General features: G+C 55.9%; 2 protein-coding genes across 10 annotated transcripts in view; both read right to left on the reverse strand.

The window, feature by feature from the left end:
- The window catches only part of LOC107523589 (leukocyte immunoglobulin-like receptor subfamily B member 3), a 61,519-nt gene that overhangs the window by 25,598 nt on the left and 23,829 nt on the right, over nt 1–12,092 (reverse strand). The gene's annotated exons all lie outside the window — the stretch shown is intronic.
- Nucleotides 2,785–12,092, reverse strand: part of LOC103127826 (leukocyte immunoglobulin-like receptor subfamily A member 6) — a 72,204-nt gene continuing 62,896 nt past the window's right edge. For 3 of the 9 annotated variants that reach the window (XM_060172979.1, XM_060172946.1, XM_060172996.1), the window contains 10 exons: nt 8,383–8,670; nt 7,957–8,256; nt 7,463–7,759; nt 6,943–7,245; nt 6,209–6,340; nt 5,939–5,981; nt 5,792–5,859; nt 4,888–4,940; nt 4,319–4,456; nt 3,939–4,245 (listed from right to left, as the gene is read on the reverse strand). In XM_060172979.1, coding sequence (XP_060028962.1) covers nt 4,111–4,245; nt 4,319–4,456; nt 4,888–4,940; nt 5,792–5,859; nt 5,939–5,981; nt 6,209–6,340; nt 6,943–7,245; nt 7,463–7,759; nt 7,957–8,256; nt 8,383–8,670 — 1,757 coding nt within the window. In that variant the 3' untranslated portion in view covers nt 3,939–4,110. Of the gene's footprint in view, nt 4,246–4,318; nt 4,457–4,887; nt 4,941–5,791; nt 5,860–5,938; nt 5,982–6,208; nt 6,341–6,942; nt 7,246–7,462; nt 7,760–7,956; nt 8,257–8,382; nt 8,671–8,850; nt 8,887–9,031; nt 9,128–12,092 lie in introns of those variants that run through there. The other 6 variants (XM_060172970.1, XM_060172950.1, XM_060172989.1 and 3 more) reach the window with 6 other exon arrangements.

Genomic DNA, 12,092 nt, shown 5'->3' on the forward strand with positions numbered 1-12,092 from the left:
ACAGAGAGAAATGGAGAGGGGAGGGGAAGACAGAGGGGGAGAGAAAGACAGACACCTGCAGACCTGCTTCACCACCTGTGAAGTGACTCCTCTGCAGGTGGGGAGCTGGGGGCTCAAACCAGGATCCTTACACTGGTCCTTGCATTTTGCACCATGTGTGCTTAGCCCATTGCACTACTGCCCAACTCCCAGAACTTGTCACTTTTTGAAATATTTTATTTTATTTTTTTAAAGAAATATTTTTTTTTTTGCCTCCAGGGTTATTGCTGGGGCTCGGTGCCTGCACTATGAATCTATTGTTCCTGGAGGTGATTTTTTCCCCTTTTGTTGCCTTTGTTGTCTATCATTGTTAATATTGTTGTCGTTTTTGGATAGGACAGAGAGAAATGGAGAGAGGAGGGGAAGACAGAGGGGGAGAGAAAGACAGACACCTGCAGACCTGCTTCACTGCCTGTGAAGTGACTCCTCTGCAGGTGGGGAGCCAGGGGCTCGAACCAGGATCCTTGCCGGTCCTTGCGCTTTGCGCCACGTGCGCTTAACCCACTGCGCTACCATCCGACTCCCAACTTGTCACTTTTTGAACCCACTGCAAGACCAGGAAGTCTTTGCCAGGTGCGTGACCCAAGGCATGCCTTAAGACAGGGAAAAAAAAGGGAGTTGGGCTGTAGTGCAGCGGGCTAAGTGCAGGTGGTATAAAGCACAGGGACTGGAGTAAGGATCCCGGTTCAAGTCCCCGGCTCCCCACCTGCAGGGGAGTCGCTTCACAAGCGGTGAGCCAGGTCTGCAGGTGTCTTTCTCTCCCCCTCTGTGTCTCTCCTCTTCTCTCCATTTGTCTCTGACCTATCCAACAACAACTACAACAAGGGCAACAAAAGGGAATAAATAAATAAAATATTTAAAAAAAAACTTAAAAGAAAGATAGGGAAAAAAAGGTCTCATTCCTCCTTCAATCTGAAGGTAATTATAGAGGCTTAGATATAAATGATAACATTGCAGAGCAAGCCTCAAAATTCCACAGTTTTTTAGGAGCTATGTTAAAGTCTACACGGCGGTCATTTTTGCCAACCAACAGCCTTCCCGATTGCTGGGCTAGATTCGCAGGTGGGAGACAGACGACCAGGGACTCATGGCTGAGTTGGGAAGCAGTGCAATGCAATGCCATGCTGGCTTTTTTCATCTGCATTTATACTCTCCAGGAAGGAAGTGGTAGGGTGTAAAAAGAGGGTGTGACTAGGAGAGGGGGTGGAGCGAAAAGAGAGTTGAACCAGTGGGATTAAGCCAGTGCCCTGCAGGCAGGGCGGGTCTCAGGTAAAGCAGCGATTATGTAAATAGACCCCAGCGTTAAGCAATGCAACAGAAGGGGTCTTAGAAGCAGAATTAGAAGCAGACCAACAAGAGGGCTCTGTGGATCGGCTTGCCCCTCCAAGCTTTAAACAGAAGTCAGCCGGGGCTGGCACAGCAGAGGCGTGTTCGGCTCTCGAGTGTGGGTCTCTGGTTCAGTCCCTGGCAGCACATGTGCCAGAGTGATGCTCTGCTTGTCTTTCCATCCATCCATCAATCATTAAAAAAAGACTTAAGGGGACTAGGGGGTGGCACACTTAGTTACAGGGCACAAGGACCGGGGTTCGAGCCCCTGGTTCCCACCTGCAGGGGGAGCTTTGTGAGTGGTGAAGCAGGGCCGCATGTATCCCTCTGTCTCTCTCCTTCTTTATCTCCCCTCCTGTCTCAATTTCTCTGTGTCTTACCCAAAAAACAAACAAAGGGAAAAAAGGCTTAAAATAGTCTCAGGGGCTGGGAAGACAGCAATTTCCTCTTCTCTCTCTCTCTCTCATTAAAAAAAAAAAAAACCAGAGGGAGTCGGGCTGTAGCACAGCGGGTTAAGCGCAGGTGGTGCAAAGCACAAGGACTGGCATAAGGATCCCGGTTAGATCCCCGGCTCCCCACCTACAGGGGAGTCGCTTCCCAGGCGGTGAAGCAGGTCTGCAGGTGTCTGTCTTTCTCTCCCCCTCTCTGTCTTCCCCTCCTCTCTCCATTTCTCTCTGTCCTATCCAACAAGGACAACAACAATAATAACTACAACAATAAAACAACAAGAGCAACAAAAAGGAATAAATAAATAAAATAAATATTTAAAAAAATAAAAAAAATATTTAAAAAACAAACAAACAAACAAAAAAACCCAGAAAGACATGTTTCTGGACAGGGGAGGCAGCACATTGGTTATGCAAAAGACTTTCACTCCTGAGACCCTTGAGGACCCAGTTCAACCGCTCTGGGCCAGTCTGTTCTCCCACTTCTCTGAGTATCACCAAGTTCTTCCTTTTTTAATACTTATTTTTTATTATCTTTATTTATTGGATAGAGACAGCCAGAAGTTGAGAGGGAAGCAGGTGATACAGAGGGAGAGAGACAGAGAGACAGTCTGCTTCACCACTCGTGAATCTTTCTCCCTGCAGGTGGGGAATGGCGGCTTGAACCGGGTCCTTGTGCACTGTAACATGTGCACTGAACCACCTGGACCACCTCCAGGCCCTGAGCTCTTATCTGAAACTTGATCTCTGCATCGTTGCTGTGTGGGAACGATGAAGAGGAGCCCAGATTCCCTCTTCCTCTGCACCACCGCAGAGGACGCTGGGACACACACACTCGCTTTCGTGCTTGGATTTTCAAGCTATTGAGAGATGGACGAACACAGGGATCAAGTTTCAGATAAGAGCTCAGGGCCAGGAGGTGGCCCAGCTGGACCTTCTGGTGAGACAAAGAAGAAAAAAGTCTTGCTCGTGGAACACTTTAATCACTATGAGAAAGGCAAGAGAGGATACACGGAAGTGGAAAGATGTGCTGGGCTCCTGCCTGAAATCCCAAGCTCCCCAAGCTCACTGAGGCACGGTTTCAGGAAGCTCAGCGAATGTCACTTCATCACAGACCCCTGCAAGCGTCCACCCGGCTCTGACCTAGCACGTGATGATCGGGCCCTCCTCAATCGCTATCGAACAGGCCATGGCCGGTGCGCCGCTATGTTCCACCGCTGGGGAGCCAGAGACGACCCGAACTGCCCCTGCGGCTCCAGACAGACTATGACCCACATAGTCAACGACTGCCACCTCTCCAGATTCAAAGGAGGTCTCGAAACTTGACATCAGGCTCAACCTGACGCTGTTGACTGGCTACGGAAGAAGGGCAAACGCTAGCGAATGTCACACAGGCAGAACCCAGAGACGCTCGCGCCAGATGCATGACGGTCCGTCCAGAGCAGACAGACAGCAGCCGGGCAGGTGGCTGGTGGGCTCGGTGCCAGGCTCTCCGTCTCTGCAAGACTTTTTTCTTCTTTGTTAATTTCTTCCTAGATGTCAAGATCCAGCATATTGAGTAGAGAGGAGAATTCAGATTTATTTTTGCTGATGTTGTCAATGTAATCTGCATTCTCTCGCCTCCTGGTATAGACTCATTCATGAATCTCTCTCTTTCATATATATTTTTTATTTATCTTTTTTTCCCCCCAGAGCACTGCTCAGCTCTGGTTTATAGTGGTGTAAAGGGATTGAACCTCAGACTTTGGAGCCTCAGGCATGAGAGTCTCTTGCATAACCACTATGCTGTCCACCCCCTGCCCGATAATGAATCAGTCTCTTTACCCTCCAGGGTGTGTGAGTATCCGACAGCAGAGATGCGAGGCTCTGTGTTCCTGCTTGGCCCCAGCGGCTGGCTGACCCTGAGACCCATGTCTCTAGAATGTGCATCTTCCCTTCTGATCTCACTCGGCTGGTTGCTGTTCTTTCCCAAGTTCCTGATGTTGCAGACGCCCTGCTTCCTGACTTTCCCCGCAGTGAGCTGTTATGGGCTGAGGTTAGCTGCACGCTGCCTGCAGTCCTGTGTCTGACACACTCACTCCTGTTCTGACTGTCACTTCACACCTTGATTGTTAAGAAACCAACTGCTTTATTATATTTATATTTATTATTGTTCTCTTGGCAGGTAGAGTTGAGAGTTGGGAGATGCCCCACCCCCAGGAGCCTGGGAGTCCTCGCTGACTGTGTCCAGGTGGCAAGTGTCCAGGTGAGGAGAGAAGGCTCTGTGACTTCTGGGGTCCCTGTAGTCTAGCCCCCTGTGCTAGTGGGTGGCCAGAGCAGCGTACAGGCTGGGCTCCTCGGGGGGCTCCTCTGACCAGGAGGAAGGGGGTGCCGTCCCCTGCCTGAGGGTCAGCTGGGCGTAGGTCACTTCCTGGAGGACTGTGGAGGCAGCAGCCTATGGGGGAAGGGAAGACAGTGAGCAGGTGTGGGGCTGGGGTGGAGAGGAAGGGGTCTGCCTGACTGCCCACCTGTCTGTCCCCTTCTTCGGCTCTGTCCTGTCTGTCCCTGCCTGTTGGTGGGGAAGCAGTGGTGGCCACTCTCCAGCTGAGTCCCTCCTGGTTCACCTGGGCATAGGTGGCTTCCTGGGGGTCTTCGACCCCCCTGGGCTATTGAGAGACAACAGTGGGGCACAGCCTGGATGCTCTCCACGTCCACGTGCTGCCTCCACGTCCACGTGCTGCCAGGCGGGTCCCTTTCCTGGGGGTCCTGGGGCCGTCCTCAGACAGGGGTGCTGATGCCCTGGGGTGTAGCTCAGACCCTCACCTCACCCCTCCTGCTCATCTACTCCAGCCGCCTGGCCCCTTTGGAAAGGGGTCGGCCCTTGTTCAGGTGCTGGCACCTGCTGTCCCAGGCCCCACCCGCCCATCCCTCCTTTTCAGGGGACACTTTGCTCTCCTGTGTGACCCATCCCAGAGTGTGTCAGCGTGAGGTGTCAGGGGCCTTGATGCCGGGGGAGAGGCGAGTATGGACCCCAAGATTTGGGACACAGGGACGGGCACATCACTGGGTTCAGACTGGAGACGAGAGCAGGGCTCACCAGAAGGTCCAGCTCTACCCCCTCCTCAGGCTGCGTCTCTGTCTCTGCAGCATCTGGGGGGCAGAGCAGAGGGTCATGTGTGTGGGTCCCCTAAGGTCTCTCAGGGCTGTGACCTGAGAGCATTTTATTTTTTTATTTTATTTATTTATTTTTGTCTTTTTATGTTTTTTTATTTCATTATATTTATTTATTGGATACAGACAGCCAGAAATCAAGAGGGTAGAGAAAGATTGAAAGGGAGAGATAAACCTGTAGACCTGCTTCACCACTCCCTAAGCTTTTCCCTGCAGGTGGGGACCAGGGGCTTTAACCCAGCTGAGAGCATTTTAGAAGCTGAAAAAGTCTATCAGAACCATGGACAACACCTAATATCAGAGAAAAGGAGGGTAGAAATGAAGGAAAAATTGAAAAAGGCTTTGGGAAAAATTCAGTTCATTTCACCCGGACAGCCATGGGAGGAAGTCTGGGCTTCATTATGGGAGATGAAGCCTTTACAATATATCACTGAAGCTGATAGCAAAGAGGTTTATGGGAGACATCAGGGAGAAATAGTTGCAAAAGCCAAAGGAGAGTTTCAGGAAATACTCTCTGAGCATTCAGAACTTTTTTATGCTCTAGATCTTAATGCAACCCCTAGTTCAGATACAGTGAGTGAATTCCACACAGTTTTGAGTGAAGAGCCTAGATACAAAGCTTTACAGACTTGCGCCTGACAGGGCGATTTGTTTCCTCAGTTCCCCGTTGTTCAGTGGGAAAAGCCTCACCACCCTCAACCTGGTTCTCATTGTTCCCAGCATCTGCTCCCCAGTGGGGCCCTGGCATGCAGGGGAGGGGTGACCAGGTCACACAGGTGGGTCTCCGTCCACACCCCACCCCACTCCTCCCAGCCCCTTCACCCAGAAACCTCTGTCCCCCTGGCTGCTCCTCCTCTTCCTCTCACTCAGGGCGTCTTCCTGGGGGGCGGCTGCAGCACTGTGGGGGGAGGGGAGACACAGTGTCAGGGTAGTCAGGGGCTGTGAGTGGGGTGGGGGGTCCTCGGGGTGGGGGGTACCTGGTGTGCAGGCCTCTGTCCTGTGGCTCTGGGCCAGCAGCCCCTGTGGGAGTGAGAAGTGAGTCTTGCCTGGGGATGACCCCACTGCACAAGGGGTTCCAGAGGATTGGGGACCCTCTGCCACTTGTGTCCCAGGAGCTCAGGAGTGGAGTCACGGACCAGCCCTCAGCTACACCTGCCATGTGCTGGCTGGGCCCCTGGCTTCTGCCCCTCTGAGCGGCCCCTTCTGCGTGGCTGCTAAGGCCCCTGAAGCTCACGGGAACTGCTCACCGGCCTTCCTGTGTGCACCCCGACAACTGCGTCTCAGGAAAAGGAAGAGGAGGAGGAGGGAGAGCAGTGCTGCCAGGGCCACCAAGACGCCGATCAGAATGTTCATGTCCCATCGGTGACCTTGGGCAGGAGCTGTGTCATGAGTGAGGGGTGGTGTCACCTCACTGAGCCCCTCAATGTCCCAGCTCAGGCTGGGACTGTCGACCCTTCCCTCACACACAGGGGTTTCCCTCCCCACACAGACAGGGAAACTGAGGCTGAGAGGGAAGTCAGGAGCCCTGGATATTGGTCTGCCATGCAGACTAGGACTGGGGCAGGGTGGGGTCCCTGAGGCCCCCGATGTCACACCCCCAGAAGACACCAGCAGGGCTGAGTGTCTGCAGGTGGACAGACACCCCAGAGTCTCCCCTGCAGTGTGGGCCCTTCCTGTCACCTGCCCCAACACCTGGGGGCATGAGGGCTCAGCACCACCCCTGGGCCCTGGGAGCCGAGGCACAGCCACTCACCAGCTTTGGAGTTGGGCCCTTTGGCCTGGGGGTTGCCATCCCCAGGCCCTGTGAGTGACACCAGATGGGGTCTCTGTCCACAGCAGCCCCTCGAGGGCTGGGAGGGGCTGGGGGCTTCTCAGGCAGAAGCCTTGCCGTCACCTACTCTGACTCAGGGTACTTGTTCCCACCCTACCCAGCTCCTGGGGCAGGACCTGAGGACTGAGCTCAGAAGGTCGGGGGCCTCACCTGAGACCAGGAGCTGCAGGGGGGCACTGGGCTGGGACAGCAGGTGGGGGACGCTGTCACTGGAGCTGTAGCACCTGTAGGTGCCCCCGTGGGCTGCGGTCACAGGCTGGAAGGAGAACTCAGCCTGGAACCCCTGAGCTCGGGACTCTGACCTCAGACGCTGGGGGGGCAGGAGTGTCCCCTCCTTGGACAGAAGGAAAGAGTCCCTGGAGCTCTCTGACTGACAGAGCAGGGTCACCTTCTCTCCTGGGGCGACAGAGGGGCCCGGCTGCACCGAGAGGGAGGGGGTGTCAGCCAGCTGTCCTAGAGAGAGGAAGGGGTGAGGGCTGCTGCCCCCTGGCTCTGAACCCAGTCCCTAGGGCCTGTCTCTGAAGACCCTCCTCTCTGTCTCTGCCCCATCAGTCTCTCTTCCCCTCCCCCATCTCTCCCTCCCTCCCTAGGGACCCCACATCCCTCCCCTGCCCTCACCCTGAGGCTCCCCCTTGCAGAGTCTGTCCAGACTGAGCTGCAGGCTCCTCACCTGCCACCAGGATGTCCAGGGGGCTGCTGGGTGCTGACCACAGAGGGGAGCGGCTATGACCCCCATAGCACTGGTACCGGCCCCTGTGGGAGTTTCTCACAGGGCCCAGGGAGAACTCGGCCTGAGAGAGCCCGGCCTGGGTCTGCTGGCCAGGGAGCTGGGAGAGTCGGGGGTCGCCCTCCCGGGACAGAACGAATCTGTCATAGCCCACAGCAGAGCCACACTGGAGGGTCAGCATCTCTCCAATGGCCACGACAGGGCCCTGCAGGCTCAGCAGGGAGGGCTTCCCAGATGCCCCTGCAGAGACCAGCGGGCACTCAGGAAGGCCCACCCTCCCCTGCCCTGACCCAGGACACTGCCCCATACCCTGTGTCTCTCAGAAGGGAAACCCAGGTCCCCTCGCCCAGCTGCCCTCCTGGGGCTCCCCTGAGAGCAAGACCCCAGTAACCTGTGTGGGACCTCAGGCCAAGGAGGGGGCAGGAGGGGACCCTCACCTGGGACCAGTAGCTGCAGGGGCCCACTGGGGGGTGACCACACCTGGGGCCAGTCACTGTAATAGCCATGGCATCTGAACGTCCCCCTGTGGTTGGGGCTCATGGGGCCCACACGGAACAGGGCCTGGACCTGCCCACTAGGGTGTGGCTGTGTGTTCAGGGTCCAGGACGTGTCTTCTCCTTGCTGAGTCAGAACCATCCTGTCAAATCCCTGCTCTGAGGCACACTGGAGGGTCACGGTCCCTCCTGGGCTCACCACAGGGCTCGACAAGGCTGACAGGGAGGGTTTGCTGTAGGATCCTAGGAGAGGAGAAGGCAGCATGGGAAATGGAATCTCCTTGGTCCCCAGGGCTGGTGTGATGAGGCCCCATGAAAAAACCCCTTCCTGAGGGAGAACCTGAGCTGGGACCCCTGAATGAGTCTCACCTGTCATCACCACCAGCTCCAGGGTGTCACTGGGCTCTGACCAGTCAGTGGGGCTGACACAGTAACAGCGGTATCTGCCTGCATGGAGATCTAGCACATTGGTGATGGAGAACTTGGCCTTGTCTCCGGGCTCCCATGGCCTCGGTATGTTCCAGGGCTCTGCGCTTCCATCTTTATAGAGACTGCAGCTCTGAGTCCCCAGAGTCCCCTGACACCAGAGGGTCACAGGGCTCCCCCAGGGGACCACAGGGCCTGGATCAGCCCAGAGGGTGGGTTTGGGGAGGGTTCCTGGAAAGAAATCAGAGATAGGGTCACAGCACAGTCCCACCCCCAGACCCCAGCTCTCAGCCCAGGACCCTCCTAGATGCCCCCCACTCTCACATCAGCCCAGATCTGCTCATAACCATCCCCAGGGACAGGAGTCCCCTGTCCTCAGTGAGAGTCCTGAGAGCCTGAGGACAGACTCACCTGCCTGCACGTGAGTCCTGGGCCCCACACTCAGCCCTGGAAGAGAGTCCCTGTGAGAGGGGTGTCCTGAGTCCTGAACACCAGCCTACCCCCACACAGCCCCTGAGTTCTGGGGCCCTGACCCAGCAGGCCTGGCTGTGGGGTCCCTCCCACACTGGGGTGTCCCCCTGGTCCATCTCACCCAGGCAGAGTAGGACTGTGAGGGTGGGGGACATGGCGTGTCCTCCTCTGAGGCAGCTGTGCACACGGAGGGAGCCTGGGGCCCAGCAGGATGGACAAACTCAGGGTGTGGCCACTCTGTACTGACCCTTTCTGTCACGGGGTTTTCTCGTCAGCCCCACAGGAAGGGGAACTGCCCCCCACTGCCCCATCCTGGCTGTAGAGTTTGTGGAGCAACCAACAGACCTGCAGCCTTCCTAAACTCCCCTTCCAAGTGAGAGAGTCAGGGGTCTTTCGTCTCTCAAAGCCTGCCCCACAGGGTCCCTCCCTGTCAACCTGATCCTCACACACCCTGGGCTGTGGGATGAGGGTCCCGCGCCCCCAGCTGTCAGAGGATGCTCAGGGCTGCTGCCCGAAAGCTCCCCTGTCACTGTGCGGTCAGCTCGTGTCCTTGTGGTCTGGGTACCGAGAAGCCCGGGAAGAGAGGGCAGGAAGCAGGGCCCCTCCTGACCAGAGGATGGGCTTTCTATCCATCACACACTTCTCTTTTTTTCTGAAGTGGTCCCCACCACTTCCTGGCACCTCCCCTGAGCCTTTTTGACCTCAGGGACCCTGGTCCCCTGGGCGGAGCCTTGTGGCATAGTGTGTCCCCTCCTGCTTTTAGGGGATGTGAGTGGTCAGGGCTCTGGAGTGGGGGTGAAGGTGCCTCTACTCTATTGCCTCATCTTCCTGTGTTGGGCCCTGCTGTCATGAGCTCCAGGGAAGTGCTGGTCACATTTCTGAAATCTGAAGCCACAGAGAAAGCAGAAGCAGGGGCAGGGGAGACAGCGCAATGGTTCTGCAGAGAGACTGTTAGGCTTGAGGCTTCTGAGTCCCAGGTCAGTCCCCGCAGCGCCATCAGCCAGAGCTGAGCAGGCCGCACTCTGGAGAAGGAGCATCAGCAAGGACAGAGACATTGGCTCAGAGACCGCAGGGTGGGCCACCCGGCTCACCACGAGGGGCTTTTCTGTGTGGCCAGGCGGGTGCCCAGCGGCAGCCAATGGAGGGAAGTCTCTTCCCGAGGCTGCTGTGAGTCACTCCCCTGAGGGCCTGGCACAGATCGCGTGTGGGCACTCATGTGGGCACCCCATGTCCGTGTGCACCTCCCACTGGCATCGTCCCCTGGACACGGCCCCCCGGTACCCAGGGAAGCTGAGGGAGCGGCTGGCCCCAGTTGGAGCTGCTGCAGTGCTGCTCTGATGGCCTGAGCCCAGGACAGCCCTGGGGATGCTGTGCAGTCTGAGGGGCCGGGCGTTTCCCTGAGTGCAGGCAGAGGGGGTCCCGCCACACAGGGAGCCCTGCAGCACAGCTGTGCACGGGCCTCGCCAAGTGTGGGAAGGGAGTGTCCAGTGAGGCTTGTCTGCAAGTTGTGTTGGGAGAACAGGGCCGTTTCCTCAGAACAGAGACCACTGGGGGTCTCAGCACTAAGGCACAAAACTCAACCAGAGCTGCAGAACTAAAGGAAGAGACCCAGGATGGCTGGGAGGCGGCACAGTGGGCTAACCACTGGGATTTCTCCTGTGAGGTCCCACAGAGAGTCCTTGGCACCAAGTGTGTGCGATTAGTGCCTGGCCCCCTCACTTCAACAGGAGTGTGAGAAAGGGAGAGCTGAGCTGCTGACAGTAGGGTGGAGGAGACCCAGGCTGTGGAGAGGGCGTGTGAGAAAGGGAGACGCCACTGCCACATTGAGCTGCTGACTGGAGTGCGGGGAGACCCGGCTGTGGAGAGGGCGTGTGGGCGCTGCAGCAGGCGGGCTGCTTGGCTCTCTGTCCCCAGGCTCACTGCTGGGCTTTGCTGCCAGTACAGAGAACCCGCCGCTCCCGGGGGCCATTCTTTCCTTTTGATTTGATGAGGCAGAGAGAAACCGAGGGGGGAGAAGGAGATACCCGCAGTCCTGCTTCAACACTCATGAAGCTTCCCCCTGCAGGTGGGGAGCAGGAGCTTGATCCCTGGTCCTTGTGCCTGGTGACGTGACAGACTTCCAGGCCTGAGGCACTAGAGGTCACAGGCAGGGTCGATCCCTGGTGGCACTGTCAGGCAGGTCTGAGTAGTGCTCTACTTGGAATAATAATAATTAAAAAGGCCACAGATGAAGTTTTGCCAAGAGATTTTCCACTAGGTGGAACAGGTTCCTCGAGAGTCACAGGCTACCGACATGAATGGGGGGATAAATGTCTGCGGAAATTCACGCTCCATTTATGGTGGGGTCAGCACTTGGAGCCTCTGCGCGAAGAAAAGTAAGAGACAAAGGGGGAGGGAGGGCGGGCATGAGACCAGAGCCTGCTCAACTCTGCTAATGCTGCTGCATGGTGCTGAAGCTGGGTCTCGGGTGTGTAAACCCTGTGTCTCTGGTACTGGGCTGTCTCCCCATCCTGATCATATTCTTAAAACACACTCTGTCCCTTTTTAAATTATTCTTTTAATAATTTCCTTTATTGGGGGATTAATGTTTTGCAGTTGACAGTAAATAGAACTGTTTGTACATGCATAACATTTCCCAGTTTCCACAGGAGAAGTCACCCCCCACTAGGTCCTCCTCTGCCATCCAATTCAGGACCCGAACCCTCCGCGCACCCCAGAGTCTTTAGTTTGGCGCAATACAGCAACTCCAGTCCACGTTCTGGTCAGAGTTTCCCTTTTGATCTAGTTTTTCAGCCTCTGTGTATGAGTGAGATCATCCCATTTCATCCTTTCTTTCTGACTGATCTCGCTTAACATGATTTCCTCAAGCTCCATCCAGAGGAGTCAAAGAAGGTGAATTCACCATCTTTTAAAAAAAATTTTAGGGGGTCGGGCGGTGGCGCAGTGGGTTAAGCTCATGTGGCGCAAAGCACAAGGACCGGCGTAAGGATGCTGTTTCGAGCCCCCGGATCCCCACCTGCAGGGGAGTCACTTCAAAGGCGGTGAAGCAGGTCTGCAGGTGTCTGTCTTTCTCTCCTCCCTCTATCTTCCCCTCCTCTCTCCATTTCTCTCTGTCCTATCCAACAATGAACAACATCATCAATGGCAATAATTATAACCATGAGGCTACAACAACAAGGGCA

Source organism: Erinaceus europaeus, chromosome 2 (assembly GCF_950295315.1).
Source record: "Erinaceus europaeus chromosome 2, mEriEur2.1, whole genome shotgun sequence".
In the NCBI taxonomy this organism is placed as follows: domain Eukaryota; kingdom Metazoa; phylum Chordata; class Mammalia; order Eulipotyphla; family Erinaceidae; genus Erinaceus; species Erinaceus europaeus.